Genomic DNA, 18,720 nt, shown 5'->3' with positions numbered 1-18,720 from the left:
CCTCTTTACCGCAGGTGAGGCAGGCACACAGGAAGTCTCTTTTCTCTTCAAGAAAATAGAACTGTCAGGGGAAGTCCTGGCGAGCCAGGTTCCTGCCACGAGGTGAGCTGTTTTGAAGACAGAGTACTTCCTGTGAAGCCCTGCTCCTTCTCACCAAGGAGGCGAGGCACTGCCTGTTTCTTCCTCCAGGCCCTGGTGACCACTGATCTTTCTGTCTTGATGCATTTGTGCGTCTGGATAGCTTACATGAGTGCAGTCATATAGTATTTGTCCTCTTGTGTCTGGTTCCTTTCACTTAGTAGCATATTTCCAAGATTCATTCCTTTTGCAGCATGTATCAATGCTTTATTCCTGCTTATCACTGAAAAATATTCTCCTGAGCCTCAGTTGGGAAGAGTCAAGGGATGGTCTTACATGGTGCTGAGTGCTCACTCTGGACCAGCTTCTTTCTTTCTCCCCATTTCTGCATGGCTGGTGTAGTAGTCGTATTATAGGACACGTGGCTGCACACAAGTGGGAGAGGTAAGTGGAGGCTGGGGCTGATGCTGTAGGCCTTGTGTGGGGGCCGAGCTCAGGAGCTGCATTTGGAGTCTGAGGCTGAAGCTCCTTCTGGGTCTGGCTGAGGGAGCTGAGCTCAGGCTGAAAGGGCCGTGCTGGCAGGTGACAGACACACATCTCTGACTCTTCCAGATGCAGGAAAAGGCCAAGGAGATCTACATGACCTTTCTTTCCAATAAGGCCTCATCCCAGGTCAATGTGGAAGGGCAGTCGAGGCTCAATGAGAAGATCCTGGAAGAGCCACATCCTCTGATGTTCCAGAAACTCCAGGACCAGGTAAGCTGATTTCCCTGCCTATATCTTGATTTGAAAACCTATGTTCATTTGAGGTCTGGAAATGTTCAATGAAACACCAGCCTTAGGTACCTGGAAACCAACTTATCCCATTGGGCAGGCCCTGCTTGGTGAAAGAGAGGGGCCTGGAACCCCAGGCTCAAGATGTGACCTGCAGATCGCTCCCCCTGCCTGTTTTCTCTTGGTCTGCACCATGTCACCCAGCGGTTTTTTCTGCTGTCTTGACTCAGATGAGAAGGGAGGCCGGGGCTCTTTGAGGAACCCACATTGAAGAACAACATGTGACAGTCGCTGAAGGTAGGGACTGAAAAGTCTGGAAACAAGCACAAGGACTTCAAGTGGCCTAAGAGTGAAACTGTTTTTGTGCAAATACCCGAACACCTCCCCTTCTGCTGGTGGCCCAATACTATGAGCCAGTTTGTAACAAGGCCCCTGAGTCATCATGACAAAGTTGTCATGTGGCAGTATATTCATTCCACTTAAAACAGGAAAAAATAGGTTTTAAAAATTTACCCATAGGGGTGAACTTTAGTTTTCTGGCCCATTTACTTGTGAGAAGTACCAGTGTAATTGCCAGAAGGGGTGAGGTTTTTAGACTCAAATTTACAGGTGTGACTATTGACATTATCCTTTTCTTTTATGAAAAGGATCTTAGACAAGGGCACACAGACACATGTCACACTCCTGCTGGCCCATCCACATTGAGGAAGCAAAGCTGGCAACACAGGTGGAGACCAGCTTTTGCTAAAGTCAGCTAAGCTTGGGAGGCCCAGAATCACCTGGAGGCTGCTGGCACCACTCCCAGGACTAACCACTCAATTCGGTGGGCCGGGATTGCATCCCTAACCGATTCCCAGCAGGTGCTGAGGCTCCAGATCTGGAGCTACAACCTCTGTGTTGCTTGTCTTTTTTGATCACCTGGTGTATTCACAGAGCTTAGATGACATCCTAGCATCTAAGAGACCACATCTTTGCTCATTTTCAGATAGAAAACCAGTGCACAGATAGAAGATGTAAATGTATGAAGTCATGACAAATGTTTTCCAGTTGACACAGTGCCAAGTGCAAATTCTATGAATTGTGAATCAAATTTGGGTGCTGGCGAAACTCCAGTTTGAGTGGGGGATGCTGGAGGTGGTGGTTTTGAGCCAAGAGAAGGATGCTAAGGACATGGATTGCAGAGGGGAAGGCAGTGTGTAGTGAAAAGGCAATTACTGTGACTCTGTCTGCTTGGGAATGATCACCCCAACCCTGACCTCAGAGTCTCTGTCTCGGTCTCTGTCCTGAGAATTGAACCCAGAGCCTTCAAACTGAGCTGCAGCCCTGGACTTTTTTTTATTTTAAACAGGGTGATGACTGAATTGCTGAATCACTGAATTACCCAGCCTGGGTTTGAACTCATGATCCTCCTCCTTCAGCCTCTTCAACCTCTTCCGTCTCTTAAAGGGTCCCTAGGGGACTTTACAGTATAACCCAAGTTGAGAATCCCCCACCCTGATATTTATAGTAATATTTTTTTTTCAAGTGACAAATTTGTTTTGTTTTGTTGTAGTACTGGAGATTGAATCGAGGGCCTCAAGCAGACTCTACCACTGAAATGTATAACCAGAAGCTTTTTTTTTTTTTTGTCTTTTTGAGACAAGGTCTCACTATGCAGTTCGGGCTGGCCTTGAGCTCACTTTGTAGCCCAGGCTGGTCTTGAACTCGAAACGATCCCCCTCCTCAGCCTCCCGAGTGCTGGGATTACAGGCATGAGCCACCATGTCCGGCTCCAGAAGCTTCTTTTAAAAAACAATTTGAGGCCAGGCAGAGGGCGTAAGCCTGTAATCCCAGCAGTCAGGAGGCTGAGGAGGGGGATAGCCATGAGTTCGAGGTAGGCCTGAATTTATGCACTGAGACCCTGTTTCAAGTAATGAAATTATTTTGAGACAGGGTCTCTTGGTAAATAACCAAGGCTCACTTGAACTTAGATACTTGCCACCATGCCTGTGTGAAAATATTTTTTTGTTTTGTTTTGTTTTTTGTCTTTTCCTTTTTATCCGTACCAGGGATTGAACTCACAACTGCCTGCTTGCAAAGCAGGCGCTTATTCCACTGAGCTAAATCCCCAGCCCCCATGAAAATATTTTAAAAATAACTTTGATTTACCTGAATACAAAGGTCATATGTCCTCAACAAAGACATGTGAAAACTGAAGCATGTTGACAGGAAAAACCCTCGTGTTCTCTGTACCCAGAGATAACTACTAAGCTACATCTCTGGATTTTTATTTTCTATAGGTGAGCACTGCAGCAGTCCACATTTGTGCATGCATGACAAATGTGGACTGCTGCAGTCCGGTGATGATCATATCACCGTCTTGTAGCACCAGAAACCCACAGTGAATGTGGCCCTGTGGGCCCCTACATTGCAGGAAGGCAGTGTTGACTTTGAGACCATCATCATGTCCCTTGGTATCCTTGGGGACTGGCTGCAGGATCTCCCAAAGATACCAAAATCCATGTGCCGCCGTCCTTATCCCAAAGGACATCATATTTACGTGTAATGTGTACACAACCTCCCATATGTATTAAATTGCCCTCAGATCACGTGTAATGCAAAGTAAATGCTGTAAGGTCACACTGTTGTATTTTTAAGAGAAAAATGACAAGAAAAAAAGTCTTACAGGTTCAATACATGTGCGATTTTTATTTTGGGGGTATTTTGAATCCACATTTGGCTGAATCCATGGAAGAGGAGGCCGTGGATGCAGAGGCTGCCTGCATTTGGAGTGTGAGCTGATTGCAGAGTCCCAGGGAGAGGCCCCTGGTCTCTGTTTTGCTTTGGAAAACTGTGCCTCCAGGGCCTGGCTGGTAACTGTCAGAATGTGTGACTGTGCTGTCTGATGTTCTTCGTTCCCAAAAGACAACCCTGGAGGGCCCTGTTTTCCTAAGCGAAGGAGATGAAAGCCGAGGAGAAATTGACTGGAACCACGGGATTTCACTTAAGTTTAAAAAGTCCCCTTTGCAGCTTCAGCTCTGCTGAGCATCCTTGTGGCCTGATGGTGGAGCCGCCCATGCGGGCTGCTTTCTGTGTGCCCCTTCAGTGCTCCTGGCCAGGAGAGCTTCAGGGAACCCCAGCTCTCTGCACGGTATTGCAGGCAGCAGCACAGCTGAGACCTGAGGGAAGGGAAGATCCTCCCTGAGCTTCAGATGAGATAACCTGACATCTTTGGGCCCTGTCTAAAGGAGCGCTTCATGAGTTTCCATTCAGGTTTGGTTTTCACACAGTTCTCACAGGCTGTAGTTCTTCCGCTGAGAGCAGATTTGAGTTACCGGTAGAAGTGATGGAGTGATGGGTAGCAAGAAGTGATAACTAAAAGCCAGGGAGGAGACGGAAAATGATAGTAAACACAAAACCACAGCACAGTGATCTGGAGACAGAGTGTGTGCTACCCACACTGGGTACATCCCTGTGCTGTGGAGTGTGATATGACCCGCAAGCCTGATACCCCAGAGCAACAAATGAAATTTACACTGTCATCAGTGTGTTATGTGGAGAATGTGCTATACATTTTAATAAGCATTTCATCAGAGGCAGCATCTTAAGAGAAGTGTAGGGGCTTAAAACTGTTACCTGGAAAATTCATGTAAGAGGAGAGATCCTGTCAGGTATAGTGGCGCACACCTATAATTTCAGATTGAGGCAGGAGGATTGTTATGAGTTTGAGGCCAATCTGAGCTACATAGTGAGTTCAAAGTCAGCCTGAATTGTATACCATAAAAAAAAGAGAGAGAGAGAGACCCTGCACACCATAAATGCTATGCACAGCAAAGAAATCAGCTCTGATCCTTGAGGACAAAGATACTAAGACAGAAGTAAAACAGCCAGGAGATGGGCCATGGGGGACTGGGAAGGGCTGCCATGCATCTCCTAGTCAAGAAGGCTCCCTAGAGAGGCCACTGAGGCCTGAAGGACAGGTGTCTGGATAAGAAGTCCTGATAAGCAGGACCTTCCAGGGAAGGTCAAGACTCCCAGACGAGAATCAGCAGAGAGTGTTGGGAAGGTCAGTGTGCTGAGGGTCTTAGTTTCTTTTCTGATTGCTAAGACAAAATTCCTGACACTAAAAAGTTAAAAGAGGAAAGTTTTATTTTGGCTTCCAATTTGTAGAGGTTTTAGTCCATTGCCAACTCGAAGGGAAGGTGGCCTGGCATAGGGCATCACAGAGGAGAAACCATTTACAGTGGGCAGAAAGCAGCAGAGCAGCAAGTGACAAGCAAAAACAGTGGCCCTCTTTCTGTCCCTCATATTGAATCCAGGTTACTCACCCTTAGAACAGGCAGCATTCACACCTGGGTCCTTCTCATCATCGACACTCAGCACCATACCAAACCAATCAGTGGACTAATTTAGTAATCACACACCCTTAATTCTAGTATCACATACTTAATCATATACCCTAGATCCAGCCACCTCTGAAAAGTCCCCCCTCTGACTGCATGAGGCTTTGGGGGGACATCTAGACATAAACCATAACACTGAGCTTAGCCAGGCGTATCATGGGAAGTTGAACTGAAAGAGCCTGGCTAGTAGGCCCTAGGGCTGTGGTACCAGTTTAACTTCAGGGATTTTGAACAGTGGTTATTTATCAGGTGGGCCAGTTGGACTAGGAAAGTTTGATCCTCTTGAAAGCTGAACCTCTTGGCTCTGATGTCCAGCTGTGGGTGTCCTGTGCCCCATTATCTCTACAAGAGTACAGATGACTCAGTGCAGAACCGTTTCTGTTGTTGAAAAGTTACCTGTGAGCTTTGAGGGCCTGACCATGGCTTATCATTTGTGTTCAGAGGCTCAGAGCCCCAGCCCTGTCCCCTCCTCCCACCGCCCCCTGCCCATCACTTCCTAGACACTGGGCTCAGATTCACTGTATATTAGGTTGGCATTCAACACCAGGAGAGGGCAGTGGGGACTCATGTTCTGACCTGCCTCCACCTGACCCTGGGCAGTGCCTGTTTCTTTGTGTGGCTTCTGTGTCCCCATCAGCAATCTAGGGCTCTTCCTAGAGTGCTGATCCCACTCAGGCACGTCATCTGTCTCTGGCAGGTCTGCCTGCTAGCCGGGGTGCTCTCCAGGGTGACAGCCCCTTCCATGAGACTTGCTCTGATACATCAGCTCAAGGGATGATCTGAACTGTATTTTCTTCTGACCTGCTGTCTGCCAGCTGCCTTCAGACCTGTGCATACTTCATTGCTGTTTGAGAAGAGGGAGAGGTGGTCTGTATCTTAGGGGATGGGCCCCTCCCTGTCTCTGTATCATTTATGTAGCTTCTGTGATACCAGCTGATTGTCTCAAGGGCTGCAGAGAGAGGGGCATCTTCTTCCTTCCCATTTCCTGCCTGTTCATGTGGGCAGGAAATTGTGTCTGTAGTCTAGGTGTGCAGGAGAAAGGACACATTCTAAACTGCAACTAAGAGATAGCAGTGCTTGCTGCCTGACTGACTTTCCGCAATTTTCTTGCAAAAACCAAACCAAATGCATGATGTAAATATAAAATCCCACTAACAGAACTTCTTTTGCACTGAAGGATCTTTTTTTTCCCTCCTTGTGCATGTGGAAATAACCTGGTGGGCTCTCTTGAAAAGAAAGGAGATAACATGTTTTGTTTAGATCTGCTAATGTATTTGTCTTCCGAGAGGTGTTAAAATATTTATTAGGCTTGAAATGCAGTGAATCGGGGCCATGATGAAATGTTAGGCAGTTCATTCTCCCAGTAGATGTGTGTGACTCTGTGGCAGAGGCCTTACCTGGGACGACCCATGTGAATAGTCCAAGGCTGGAGCCTGAGCCTGCATGGCTGGTCATCCTGGCGGAAAGATGGATCCTGATCAGTGACTGCACCCCTTGGCTTTGCAGCAGGCATATAATGAATGACCTGAACTGGGAGATGTGATGTAGAATTCTGCACGTGCAGGAAGGCATCCTTTTGTTTTCCTCTTAGTCCTACCTCTGGCAGCCTTCAAGACTGAATCCCAAGGCAACAGTGCTCAACAGTTTACAGTGGAGACATTTGGCTCACAGAGGTGCTGGTTGCCAAAACTCAGAGCCTTGCTAAGCCACAGCTATCTTGGCCAAAATACAAAGATACAAACTGCAACTCAGCTGCCAATTTGAGTTTTCTGCTTCGTCAGCTACCTGTCGCAGACCATTTGCCTGCTTAGGCTCCATGCCAATGTCTTCTGCCCACCTTGAGCCTCCTCCTCACCCCTATTTGTCCCTGCTTTCTTCTGCTCTTCTCTGCAGACAGCAAGGACTCTGAGCATGTCGTTAGGGTGGCACTCACTGTCTTTCTGGGTGAGGCCAGCTCTCCCCCTAAGAGATTTCTGGTTTTTAAACTCATTTTCTATGCTTGAGTAGGACTGAATTGACATCAATAAATTGACTGCTCTAGTTTCCTAGGGCTGTCATAACTAATCACCAAACCTGAGCGGCTCAAGAAAGCACAGACTTCTCTTGGAAATTAGGAGCCTTGAAATCTGGAGTCAAGCTAAGCATGGTGTTGTATGCATGTAATCCTAGCACTCGGGAGGCTGAGACAGGAAAATCATTGTGAGTATGAGACCATTCTGGGCTACAAAGCGAGCTCAAGGCCAGCCTGAACTACATAGTGAGTGTGAGGCACCTTCTGTGTCTCTCCCAGCTTCCAGATTGCTGGTGGCTGCTGGCTATCTTGGGTGTTCCTGAGTTGTAGCAGCGTCACTCCAGTCTCTGCCTCTGTTTTCATGTGGCCACCTCTCCCAGTGTGTCTCCCTGGGTCCTGTTCTCTTCCAAAAAAATACTACTCCTTGGGTTGGGGATACCCTGAATACAGGATGATTTCACCTTGACATCCTAAACTAATCTTATTTCCAAGTAAAATCACATTCTGAGGTTCTGGGTAGACATAGGCTGGGGGTGGGGGGTGGAACACACTGTTCAACTCACTGCTGACCTGTAGGCAGGCTCATTTCCTTCTTATATACACAGACACAACCTGGAACATATTTGAGACCACTGTTTTTAGAGTTAGTGAATTTTTTATATGTAGTATTTAATCATATAATAGTCACAGAAGTTTTCTGGACTTAGCTCTCAACTTCATTTGTGATGATCATGCACTGTCCTGCCACAAAAGCAGCCACATGGCCTAGGGGTTAGTGTGGGCTCGAAGGTTAGCATCTCACCACCTCTTGCTCACGCTTATGGGCAGAGTTTAACCCCCTCTACTTCCTGGTTTGTATGTTGAAGTCCTAAATCCCAGTACTTAGGAATGTGACTGTGTTTGGAGATAAGTTCTTAAAGTTAAATGTCATTGGGGTGGATCCTAATCCAGTTTGACTGATGTCCTTGTAAGAAAAAAAGATTAAGTCTGGGCATGATGGTGCACACCTGTAATTCCAGCATTTGGGAACTGAGGCAGGAAGATTGCTGTGAGTTCAAGACCACACAGACTACACAGTAAGATCTTGTCTCAAATTAAAAAAAGAGATTAAGGTACAAACCTGCACAGGGAGATGACCACAGGAGGACATGGGGGGGGGCAGTTGACCATTGGCAGAACAGGGGGATAGGCTCAGAAGAAATCAACTTGCTGGCACCTTAATCTTGACTTCTGGTCTTCACAACAGTGAGGAAGTACGTATCTGCAGCATTTGTTATGGTAGCTAGAATTGATCAGCATACCCCATGAGGCAAAGTTCTGAGCTCCAACCCATTTTCCCCTCTGTAAAATCAAGGTCCTTGAGGGCATCATGGGGTTACAGGATGGAACCCCATGATTGGGTGATTACATCTCACAGCTTTAGCCCCAGCCTGGGTGGTTTTTCCAGCCCTCTGCTGCACACACTGGGTGGTTTCCAGTCACTCACTGGGAAGCATTTATTTGACCTCCCATGGTCATTTGCCCTAAGGTAAGCCAGGGAGTTGGTAGTATCTGGGTATCTTGCTTTGGAGAGATTTTCAGGAGCATTCTGCTCTGCAGTGGGACTTCCTGCTGGTACATGCTCCCCAACCTGTGCCCCAGAGGCCCTTAGCCGGTGACTGGGTAGCTGAGCTCTGGACCCTGTATAGAGGTGTTGAGCTGCTCACAGCCCAGAAGCTGAGGTTCTTGGGAATGGCATCCTTTCCTTTCTCAAGTCTTCCTGGGCCTAGTGTCCACAGCTCTCTGGTAACTGTAGCATCTGAGTGGTGAGGTTGGGAGCCCCAACCTGGACTTCTGGGCTCCCAAGATATTTCACACTTGCCCTGGCAGGGAGGTGCCCTTGTTAAATATTTTGCATCCCCCTCCCATTGAGCTGGCCCTGATGGAGTGGAGGGAAGAGCCTGTAGTCTCTTGGAATCTCCTAGAAACCTTGTACACCCCAGCATCACTCTCAGCCCAAGCAGCCTCCACCCTCTTTACCTTCTCTGGCCCTGGGTGCCTCCAGCACGGTCCTTCTCTTCTCTCCTTTGAAGTCTGTGCTTCAGAGTGACTGCAGGCAAACAGGATGTTCCTCTCCCACACACAGAGACTGCAGATGAGATGCCAGATGCGGGTCGCACCGCATCCTGCTCCTGAGTGGTGGGTCCCCTTCACTGTGGACCTCAGGGTGGGGGTGGAGGTACAGGCTGTGTGCCAGGTGGGGCCTTCCAGCTCGTTCCATGTGTCACACTTTGAATGCCTGTTCTGGACTTTGAACTAAGGGGCAGTGCTTGTGCCTAGAAGGGCTGAACGATGCAGGTGCCAAGAGATGGTGCCGCCTGCTTCTTAGCACATTGGTGGGTGGATCCCAGAGGATAATGACATTCCTTATCTCCAGCTCATTCCTGGCAATAGTCTTTGTATTTTTGTTTAAATATATAATTTCTCCAAGCTTCAGCACATTATAATCACATCTAGGATTATAAGATTGCTGAAAAAATATATAACTGCTCAAGAAAGCTTGGGCAAGTCTGAAAGGGTACCAGGGAAAAGGCAGGCACTCAGAAACCCGGACATCCTAAAGCCCTCCTGAGTCTGGACTCTGCCTAGAGCAGAATGACTTAGCGTTTTGTTCTCTTGTAGTTGCAGCTGTCTTAGGAAAATGAAGGTGTAAAGGGCAAGAGTTCCTATTCATTCCTAAGCCTCTTCCCATCCCCCAAGCAGATGTTCTGAGGCCTTAGAATCCATCAGTTGTTTAATTTGCAAAATAGTTTGTGTGTGTGCTGCAAGAGGATGGGTTTACAAGATGTCAGGATTTTACCACCCACTTGACAATCCCGCCTGGCCTGGCGGTGAGTGATGTCCTGGGCACCTCTGGAACTTTCCATTCGGCTGAGCTTGTGCTGGTGCTGCAAGGGAAGGCACCTGGGTTCCTCGGGGCTCTTTAGCCTGCAGAATGTCCTGAAACCTGGAGAGTCAGAGAGAGGAGTAGAAGGTGCCGAATTTCTCAAAAAGAGGTTATTTCCCACAACAGCAGGGAAATGCATTCCTTTTTGCTTCTCTTTTTTCCTAATCATACTGCAGGGCTAGTCAGGGAAGAGGATAGTGGCACAGGATTGGGTGGGGTGCTGGGGTTGACGGCCAGTGCTCACAAGGAGGCCCGGTGAAGCCAGAAGAAGCTCTGTGTCTGGGAAGAGCTCTAGGAGCACTGCCATGCCAGCAGGTGGCTGCCCTCCAACCCTGAGGACTTAGGCATGGTCAGGGCCTCCTCAGCCACCAATACGACCTTTCTTCCGAGGGACATCACTCCTCCGCTGTCTGGTAGAGCAGGGGTTTGCATTCTGCTGCTTACTGATGTTTTCTCTAACCGAGACCTGTCTTTACAGCCTTTCCTTGCTGAGACCATGGTGTTACTCCCCGGCTCTCCATGGAATAGCTTCTTTTTCTTCTTGCATGATAATCAGTTCATTTGAGTTGATAATCAGTTCAATGTGAGACTTACTGTGAATCTTAAAAATATTGGGGTCATCTGATGGCAAAAAGTGACCTTTTTAACCCCTTACCTCTGAAGGTAAATGGTTTCTGTTTTGCTGCTTCCAGCTCTCAGGGAACCACATCCCTTCACTTGAGCTTTCTTTGTGTATTTTTTTGTATATTATTTGTATTCTTTGGCATATGGTAAGTATTTAATAAATACTTGATAGAATGATTCATGATCTGAACTAGCTGAAGCCTTCAGATTCTTTTTCTTTCTTCCTTAGATCTTCAACCTCATGAAGTATGACAGCTACAGCCGCTTCTTAAAGTCTGACTTGTTTTTAAAACACAAGCGAACTGAGGAGGAGGAGGAAGATCAGCCTGATGCTCAGACTTCAGCTAAACGAGCTTCCAGAATTTATAACACATGATCCCCGAGAATGCCAGGACTGCTGCCTTCACAGAGCAGAGGGACTTATTCTCAGAACTGTGCAGGATTGTCATTGCTTTGTAATGTGCAAAGATGGGAATGTACAAAACCCCCGAGTGGGATATGTGTATTTTATTAACTGCTTGGCCAGTCAGTTTTGCATGATGACTAATCTTACATAAAAAAAAAAAGCTTTGAAATTTCAGTTCACAAAACAGAAATTCCTTCAATATTGGACACTGGGAGCATTTCACAGCTTGATTAAACTATATGAGGCCACAAGGTGAAATATACAGCCACATGTACCTTACAAGCCTTGCTCTGGCTCTCTTGTGAGGGTGTGTGTGTGTCCTCAGATTCCTTTGGCAAAGTAACTGAAGCCTGAGTTGATCTGACAAACTCAGGCTGCAGGAGGCTATTGTCTGTCAGTTGCCTGTTGGCTCAAATACTTACCAAGAGCAAGTTCAGTGCTGGAAAAAGAAAGCGAATCCCTGGCAGCTGCTAAAGATTGGGGCTGTTGAAGTGTGAGCATGACCAAAGGGTTATCATTTCTTGTGTGAATGTGTGCTGGCCCTGGTTTTTCCCACAATGCATGGCATTTCATGCAATGCAGATAAATAGCTGATCTTGACAGAAACAAGGTCTCAGCTAGGAAAGGAAAGACAGTGGGGCATTGTTCAGGGTGTCTAAGGCAGCTCCAGGGGGTGTCAAGTGGGACTGTATAGCACCAGGTGTGTGCCGAAGATGAGGTTGGTGGGGTGTGTTTCCAGCATCTCTCCCCTCTGGGAGTGACCCTTTCTCCTTGCTCTTGGAGACACTGCCAGGGGAGCATGCTTGGCCCAGTGGTCCCAGCAAGACGAGGTAACTCCTCTTTTAAAGGGACCTAGGTCAGGCTCAACTCCCTTCAGCTGCTGTGGCTGCTTCCATAGACCTGGATGCTGCTGCCAGCCCTTCCAGGAGTATTTGCTAAGCCTTAAGGTGCGATTTGTACAAACAAAGCAACAAGCCCCTGTTGCTTGTAAGCCTCCACATCCAGGCTTCCCCACTTGGAAAATTCCCTGATGTTGAAGTGATTATAATTTGTCTATCAAACCAAGAAGCTTTCAAGAGCAAAGGGAAAGGTGGGGCATGGTGGCACATGCCTGGAATTGTAGCACTCAGGAGGCTGAGGCAGGAAGATTGCTGTGAGTTTGAAGCCAGCCTGGGCTACATAGTGAGACCCTGTCTCAACTGAGATGGGGAGGGGGAAGGGAAGAGAGAGACTCGCAGTAGTTTTAATAATGATATTGGGATAATGTTTATTATAAACCAGTTTGTACAGTCACTCTATTCATGACCTTCTCTTATGAGACATCTTGGGAGTGCCCCATATTCCGTAGGCTGATTGTCCATTTGCTGTGATCCAGTGCTGCCCGTCCTTTCTTCTTGGGCCTGGAGAAGGGATGGCTTTGGTCAGCCATTCACTGCTGCAAACCCAGTAGCCCGCAGAGCAGTCGTGAGGAACAGCAAATGCAGGTGTTCTCGGCTCTCCTCAGGTGCTTCCCAGCCAGGCCTTCTGCATCTCTCTTCATGCCAATCCCTAGGGAGTGAGACAGCGCGGTTAAGAAAGGGATCCCTCTATTTCTCAATAGAGAAGTACAGTCCTTGCCCAACAGAGTAGATTGACATTCTAAAAAGTACAGGCAAAGCCAGGGATGTAGCTCAGCAGTACAGATGCCTGCCTGGTAAGTGCTAGGTCCTGCGTTTGATTCCAGGACCTGGGGGGGCGGGTGTGGAGGAGTGAAAAACAACATGATTTTCTTGCTTGACTTTCACTTGATTGGCTATGAACGTCCAGGGATACAGCTGTGGGGATATGTGGGCAGCGGGCCAGCTCCTTTTTGAGAGCCCAGCCTGGACAGAGGCTTTTCCCCCTTCACTGTGGGGCTCAGAGACCTTTTTATATAACAATGTCTTTATAAGGCTCCAAGTGAAGAAAATAGAAGGTCAACAGCCCTTCCCCGCTTGCTCTTTCTGACCGGCTGCAGCGCTGAAGCATATACACAATTAACTTCTCTGAAGCTGTTGCAAAAGTGAGACTGAAGTGTAAGGGGTTGTGCACCCAAATAATGCGCTCATCTCGTCCTTCACTTACATCTGTATGTCTGTCTATCCATCTATTCACTTACACATCCACCCACCCAATTAGTGTTTAAATTCTGTCTGCAGTGTTCTAGGAATTGTCTGAGGTGCCAGGATTCAGAGTGTATGTGTAAAACCGCCACGATGATTCATGCTCCAGTGGGATTTATAGGTGTCTTAAAGTTGTAAGTTTTGTTATTATTCAAGTGTTGAGCAAGGCCAACAGGTTGGAAATAATTCCACTGCAGAGTTTGCTACTCAGTTCTTTAGAAGAGTGGGACAAATTGTGTCGTGTGAGGCCACGTGGGGATGCACAGGAGGCAGAACAAGGGGAAATGCAGGTAGCAGCCTTTATTGTGATTTCCTTGGGGAAGACAAGTGACATCAGTAGGCTGAGGAATAGTTAGTTTGCAGGATTTTATTGGACTCTGGGATATAAAGACTGTCCCCAGTTGTGTGTGACCTGGGCCACGGTTGATGAAGGCAGGCACATAATGGCTCAGAGGATGAGAGTCTGGTAAAGGAGATGTGCAAAGCTTATCTACTCTAGTTTGCAAATTAAGAGCATGCTCCAGGTATTTGCCATCGAGGAGTGAGCCACCCTGGAGAGGGCAGCCCCTCCAGGGCCAGCAAGGCTCCAGATGTCTAAGCATCAGAAGAAGAAGGCAATGCGTATAGTGCGAGGCCAGTGCTCTGCCACAGCCACATCTGCAGCCTTAGGGTATACGCTTTAAATCTTGCACTGCAGATGCCTTAGGCAGAGTGTCCTTTCTCTTTGGCCTGTCTCTGATTGCCAATCACAGCTACTGGCCCCTTCAGCCTGAAGTAGCCAGAATGGTCATCGCCCCTTGCCCCTCTTATTCAGAGGGAGAATATTATAGACAGCTAAGTTATAAATAAACATAGGTAATCAGGGAGTGCTGGGCCCTCCAGAGAGGTAAGACAAGTAAAAATGCACTACAACTATGCCCTGAGGTGCCTCAGTTAGAGACCAGACCTACATACTCCCCAAGGGATAAGTGATAACACTTGGTCTAGTAAAATCTAGATAGGCATCGGTCACCTCAGTGGGCAACCAAGATCTCCAGATCCCTCACCTACCTGAAAAGTTCTCTGTTCTTTCCATGCCCACTTGCTGTGAGACTTGCTTCCCCATCAGATCAGTATTACTTAAGCTGCTATACTTACAATCTTTGGTTGAATACAGCTGTAACCCACATTGTACCTTTGTGGTTGAGCTCCATAAAACTTCCCCTGAAAAGTGGGGTCCTTGGGCAACCCACTTTCTGGTTGTCCCCTCCTGTCCTTCTCAGGCAGGAGCTTTCTATTCTTCAATAAATATTTCCTACTCTTAACCTCCATTGTTCCTAGAATTAATTCTTCAGTTTTAGAGAGCATGAACTTGGTGCATTGGACATCTGACAGGTTGGGAGTTGTAATATTTCCCTTATATCCTGTTTGGCGGTTCTGCTATCATCCCTGGTTGGCCGCAGGCCCCTCCATTCCCTATTACATGACAGCAGGCCCCTCCCATGTTAATGTTATCTGTTAGCTGGTAGTTTGCACTCTGATCTCCACTTCCCAACTGCAGAGAGCACAGCTGGATGACCTGTTTCTCTGACTGCAGTTACTCACTGTCAGTCCTGAGCTGCTCTGCTGTCCTGCATGGCTTCTGGAAAGTAAGCTGTGGTCTGTTTCCTGCTCATGGCCTGCACTATCCTGCCTTCGCTGTGGCAGAATTCCCCACCGAAGTGTGAAAGTAATCGCTCACACTGGCAGAGCACCTTTCCAGTACTTCCTTCTCTTCGTCTCATCTACAAAGAAATTTTAGATGAGCACAGTTGAGATAAGAACGACAACATGAATGGTGTACACAAGCACATGCATGTGGAGCAGAGTAATGCTGAAATCCAATCTGTGTCCTGGTCAGCTGTCTTTTCAGTTCTTCTATTTCTCGGATGAACTGCGGAAAGTCCAGAGTGAGATGAATATTGGGCCTGTGGCAAGCATGCTTATTTATTCACACAGAGATAGTTAATGAACACTACGTCATAAGCCAAACAGTGACTGTAAGAGTGTTGATGGAGGAAAGGATGAGGCATTAACTTTTCCTTCAAAGGGCCAAGATGTCAGACACAAATTTTCCCTAAAATCTGCTATATGAAAGAAAATGACTAGCCCGTGACACATGGGTCCACGGCACATGACTGGCTTATGTTCATCTCTTACACTCCCATACTGGATTGTTCTGCCTTTCTCCTAAATCTCAGGATGTTAAACTGCATGTTGGCATGCTGTGAAGTCATTTCTTTCAGAAAACATGAGAATGAGTCCTCTGAGACCTCAGACACAGAGGAGATGGCCTGTCTGCTAATTTCCCCCTGGCTCTGCTGACAAGGACACTCATCCTTCCTCGTGCTGCAGAGTCAGGGCTGATTCATTGGTACCCAGCTCCCAGGCCCAGCTCTGAAGCTGGGAGGACACTTTGTTTACGGAGTTTGAAAACTAGGCAAACACAGTCATGGCTCATACTCTGTCATTATTTACTTTCATTTTGACTGTGGATATTCTAGAACTTAATTTCTAAATGGACTTGTATCATGAGGTTGTGGGGATTTTTAAATTGCTTCACAGTTAGTTGGGTACATTTCAGTGAGTACTGTAAAAGGCTGGTGGGCTGGACAAGGAGGGAGGATGTCTCCTTGCTGAAATGGCCCCAAACCTTGGGCAGAGCCCAGGGCTCTCCTATGGGATTCTCATAGGGAAGATGAACATTTCAAGTCCAAAATCACCTATGCAGAAAGCTAAGGGCCCACTCATTGGGGCTTCCAAGGGAGTATCTTGCATGGGGTTTCTGTGATGGGCTTTTGGCCAGCGAGATGGTCTTGGTGATGGATCTGCCTTCGAGTATTAGCCTTCGAGTCAGCGCTTACATGGGAAAAGATTTACCCCAGGACACATAATTTATAGAATTATTCTATAATATTCACCCAGAAAGTCAAATGCAAAAGAGTGCAGGAGATTTGTTTACACACTAAAGACCCAAAAAATATGGTTGAGAGCCTGGATCCTACCTCAGTGTTCTGCATGAGTCCAGCCTGTGGTCCATGGCAATGTCTCTTGCAAGTCTGAATCAAGGATCTGCACTGGGAAGGCCCAAAGGTCAATGGTAGAAGCTAGAAAGTCTGCACTAGCCACCAGGTTGAGGGATCTGCACTGGAGACAGGAAGCAATGTTCAAGGTAAGGATCAGAATTCTCCTGAAAGGACTCATAGCCGTCCTGGGTGACAGTGAGGACCTGAGCTCCTCCTGTGATAATAGATGAGTTCATATGAGCGTGGCAAGCTTCTCCAGGAAGAGCAACAGTGCACCATCTTCCCCTCCAGTTCTGCCTTTATGCCGTGGGCAATAATCCTCAGGGGGGCCTTCCACACCCAGCACCATGCTGATCCAGTTTGGCTGGGTTTTACAAGTTGCCCACTAATTAATGTACCACTTGGAGAAAGGAGGCCCTTTTCTGATTCCCAAAAAGCTACTAGGTAGGAACAGCTGGAAGAAGTCACCATATCTACTCTCTTCCTGAATTTTGACACATGAGCCCTTAGTAAGTCCTCTAGACTGTTTTCTGAGACATAGTTGGATTGCACCCAGGCCTACCATCTCCTTTGCCACAGCCCTTACTAAGCTGCTTAGTCCCTGACTGTGTGGGTAGCGGCTTCCCTGTCATTCTTTGTTTCCCACTCCACACCCCCATTTGTCCTTAGCTGGGCACACACCTGTCATAGCAGGTGAGGGCTTGAATGCATGGGCTGCATAGTGAGACCCCGTCTCAAACGCGTGCATACACACACACACACACACACACACACACACACACACACACACACATGCACTCACCTGGCCACCTGCTTACTCTGCTCAAGTTCCTTCTGTGCCTTTTCCTTAGTCTTAGAACAAAAACTTAGGGGCTGGGGATTTAGCTCAGTGGCATACGCGCCTGCCTTGTAAGCAGGCAGTCGTGTGTTCGATCCCTGGTACCGATAAAAACGAAAAAGACAAAAACAAAACAAAACAAAACAAAAACAAAAAAAAAAACAAAACAAAATAAAAACTTAGTCTGTCATTGTGGTTCATGGCTTTAAGACCAGGGAGGTCTGAGCCCAGCCCCTCTGTCCCCACCAAGGGTTCCTCTTCTTGGCCTCATGATCCTTTGCATGGCTGCTTGCTGCTGCCTGTGCTCAGAATGACTGCTCCTGACCTTGAAAGCTGCTCCTTTTTGTCCCAAGTGGTACATTTCCAGGACAGTACATTCCCACGGCCCCTTCAAAGTAACCCCTCTGCCTTTGACCTCTCCTGGAGTCTTCAGAGCCCTGGCACATGGCTGGTTACCTGTTCCTAGTTTGTGACCTGTCCCCCTAGGACAAGGACTGGGTCTGTTTCCTGTAGCCACATCACAGGCACTCTGGAAACAGAAGCAGAAAGGGCCAGGACCTAACATTTGAATGACCCCACTCACAGCCTGACATTGGTGCCCGTTGGGAAAAGCCAAGCCATGTTTTTGTCATAACAAGGCAGATCAGAGGATTAGAGGGTCCCAACCACTTCCTGAGTCCTCCCACACGCTGGGCCTTGCACATCACAGATGCCATCACCCTTCTGCAGCAGGTGTGACTGCTACCGGCCAGTGGGGAATTGGTTTTCAGAGTCACTGAATCTGTCACAAGTCACAGAGGCTGAGTCACTGGTGCCCAGACAGATACCCCAGGGCACCCCCTTTCATCAGGCTGGGCCAGGTCAGGCAAGTCTTTGGCCATTCCATCTAGAAAACGTGACTGTCTTAGAGAGAAGGCTGCCCCACCCCATCTTGGCTCCATCTTCTCTTTCTTCTGCAGAACGCACATAGGGGCTTGATCCTCACCAGGGAGGTAGAGTTGATGCTCCTTTAAAAAATCTGATTTCGTGTTTGCAACCAGCTTTTTCTTTCCTTTAGTGATATATCATGAGCATCTTTCCACGCCAATAAACATAATTATCCACCATCCAAAAAAAAAAGTCCTGTTTTGAGATTATCTAGAAGATAAATGTTTCCCTTGTGCTAATTCCAGCACAGTTTATATGCTGTTTTGCAACATAGGCAAACTGTTTTCTTCTTATTTAAGCATTTAAACTCTGTTTTTTAAACTGTTATGGCATACTGATTGCCTCAGGGTAACAGATGTCTGCCTGATAGAGTTGTTTCCCAGGAAAAGAATTTGCTGTTTCTTGGTCTCCAGAGGAAGGGTGACTTTGCAAGTATGTGGCTTTTGGTCCACTTGTCACCTCACTCAACCTCTGAGGAAAGGGGGAACAAATTACAGTGTGGCAGACTGCCGTGATAACCATCTATATTTACAGATCGTGGCTGATTACAGAGGTGAGAGCCTGTCTGG

The 18,720-nt window shown here is 47.4% G+C and overlaps 1 protein-coding gene and 1 long non-coding RNA gene across 7 annotated transcripts in view; one reads left to right on the top strand and one right to left on the bottom strand.

The window, feature by feature from the left end:
- Window positions 1-14,646, top strand: part of Rgs10 (regulator of G protein signaling 10) — a 39,324-nt gene extending 24,678 nt beyond the window's left edge. For all 6 annotated transcript variants that reach the window (XM_063244831.1, XM_063244829.1, XM_063244830.1 and 3 more), the window contains 2 exons: window positions 691-834; window positions 11,025-14,646. In XM_063244831.1, coding sequence (XP_063100901.1) covers window positions 691-834; window positions 11,025-11,171 — 291 coding nt within the window. In that variant the 3' untranslated portion in view covers window positions 11,172-14,646. The remainder of the gene's footprint in view (window positions 1-690; window positions 835-11,024) is intronic.
- LOC134475222 (uncharacterized) lies at window positions 6,548-9,405 on the bottom strand. The gene is made up of 3 exons (XR_010046248.1): window positions 9,265-9,405; window positions 8,366-8,527; window positions 6,548-6,690 (listed from the first exon to the last, which is right to left on the bottom strand). It is a non-coding gene; the product is annotated as an uncharacterized LOC134475222 (long non-coding RNA).
- Window positions 14,647-18,720: the final 4,074 nt, after the last annotated feature.

Source organism: Cavia porcellus, unplaced genomic scaffold (assembly GCF_034190915.1).
Source record: "Cavia porcellus strain 051 isolate PalLab524CR breed Dunkin Hartley unplaced genomic scaffold, mCavPor4.1 scaffold_2, whole genome shotgun sequence".
NCBI classification, from domain to species: Eukaryota; Metazoa; Chordata; class Mammalia; order Rodentia; family Caviidae; genus Cavia; species Cavia porcellus.
Note: the sequence above shows the minus strand (reverse complement) of the source record. Positions and strands in the feature narration are given on the sequence as shown.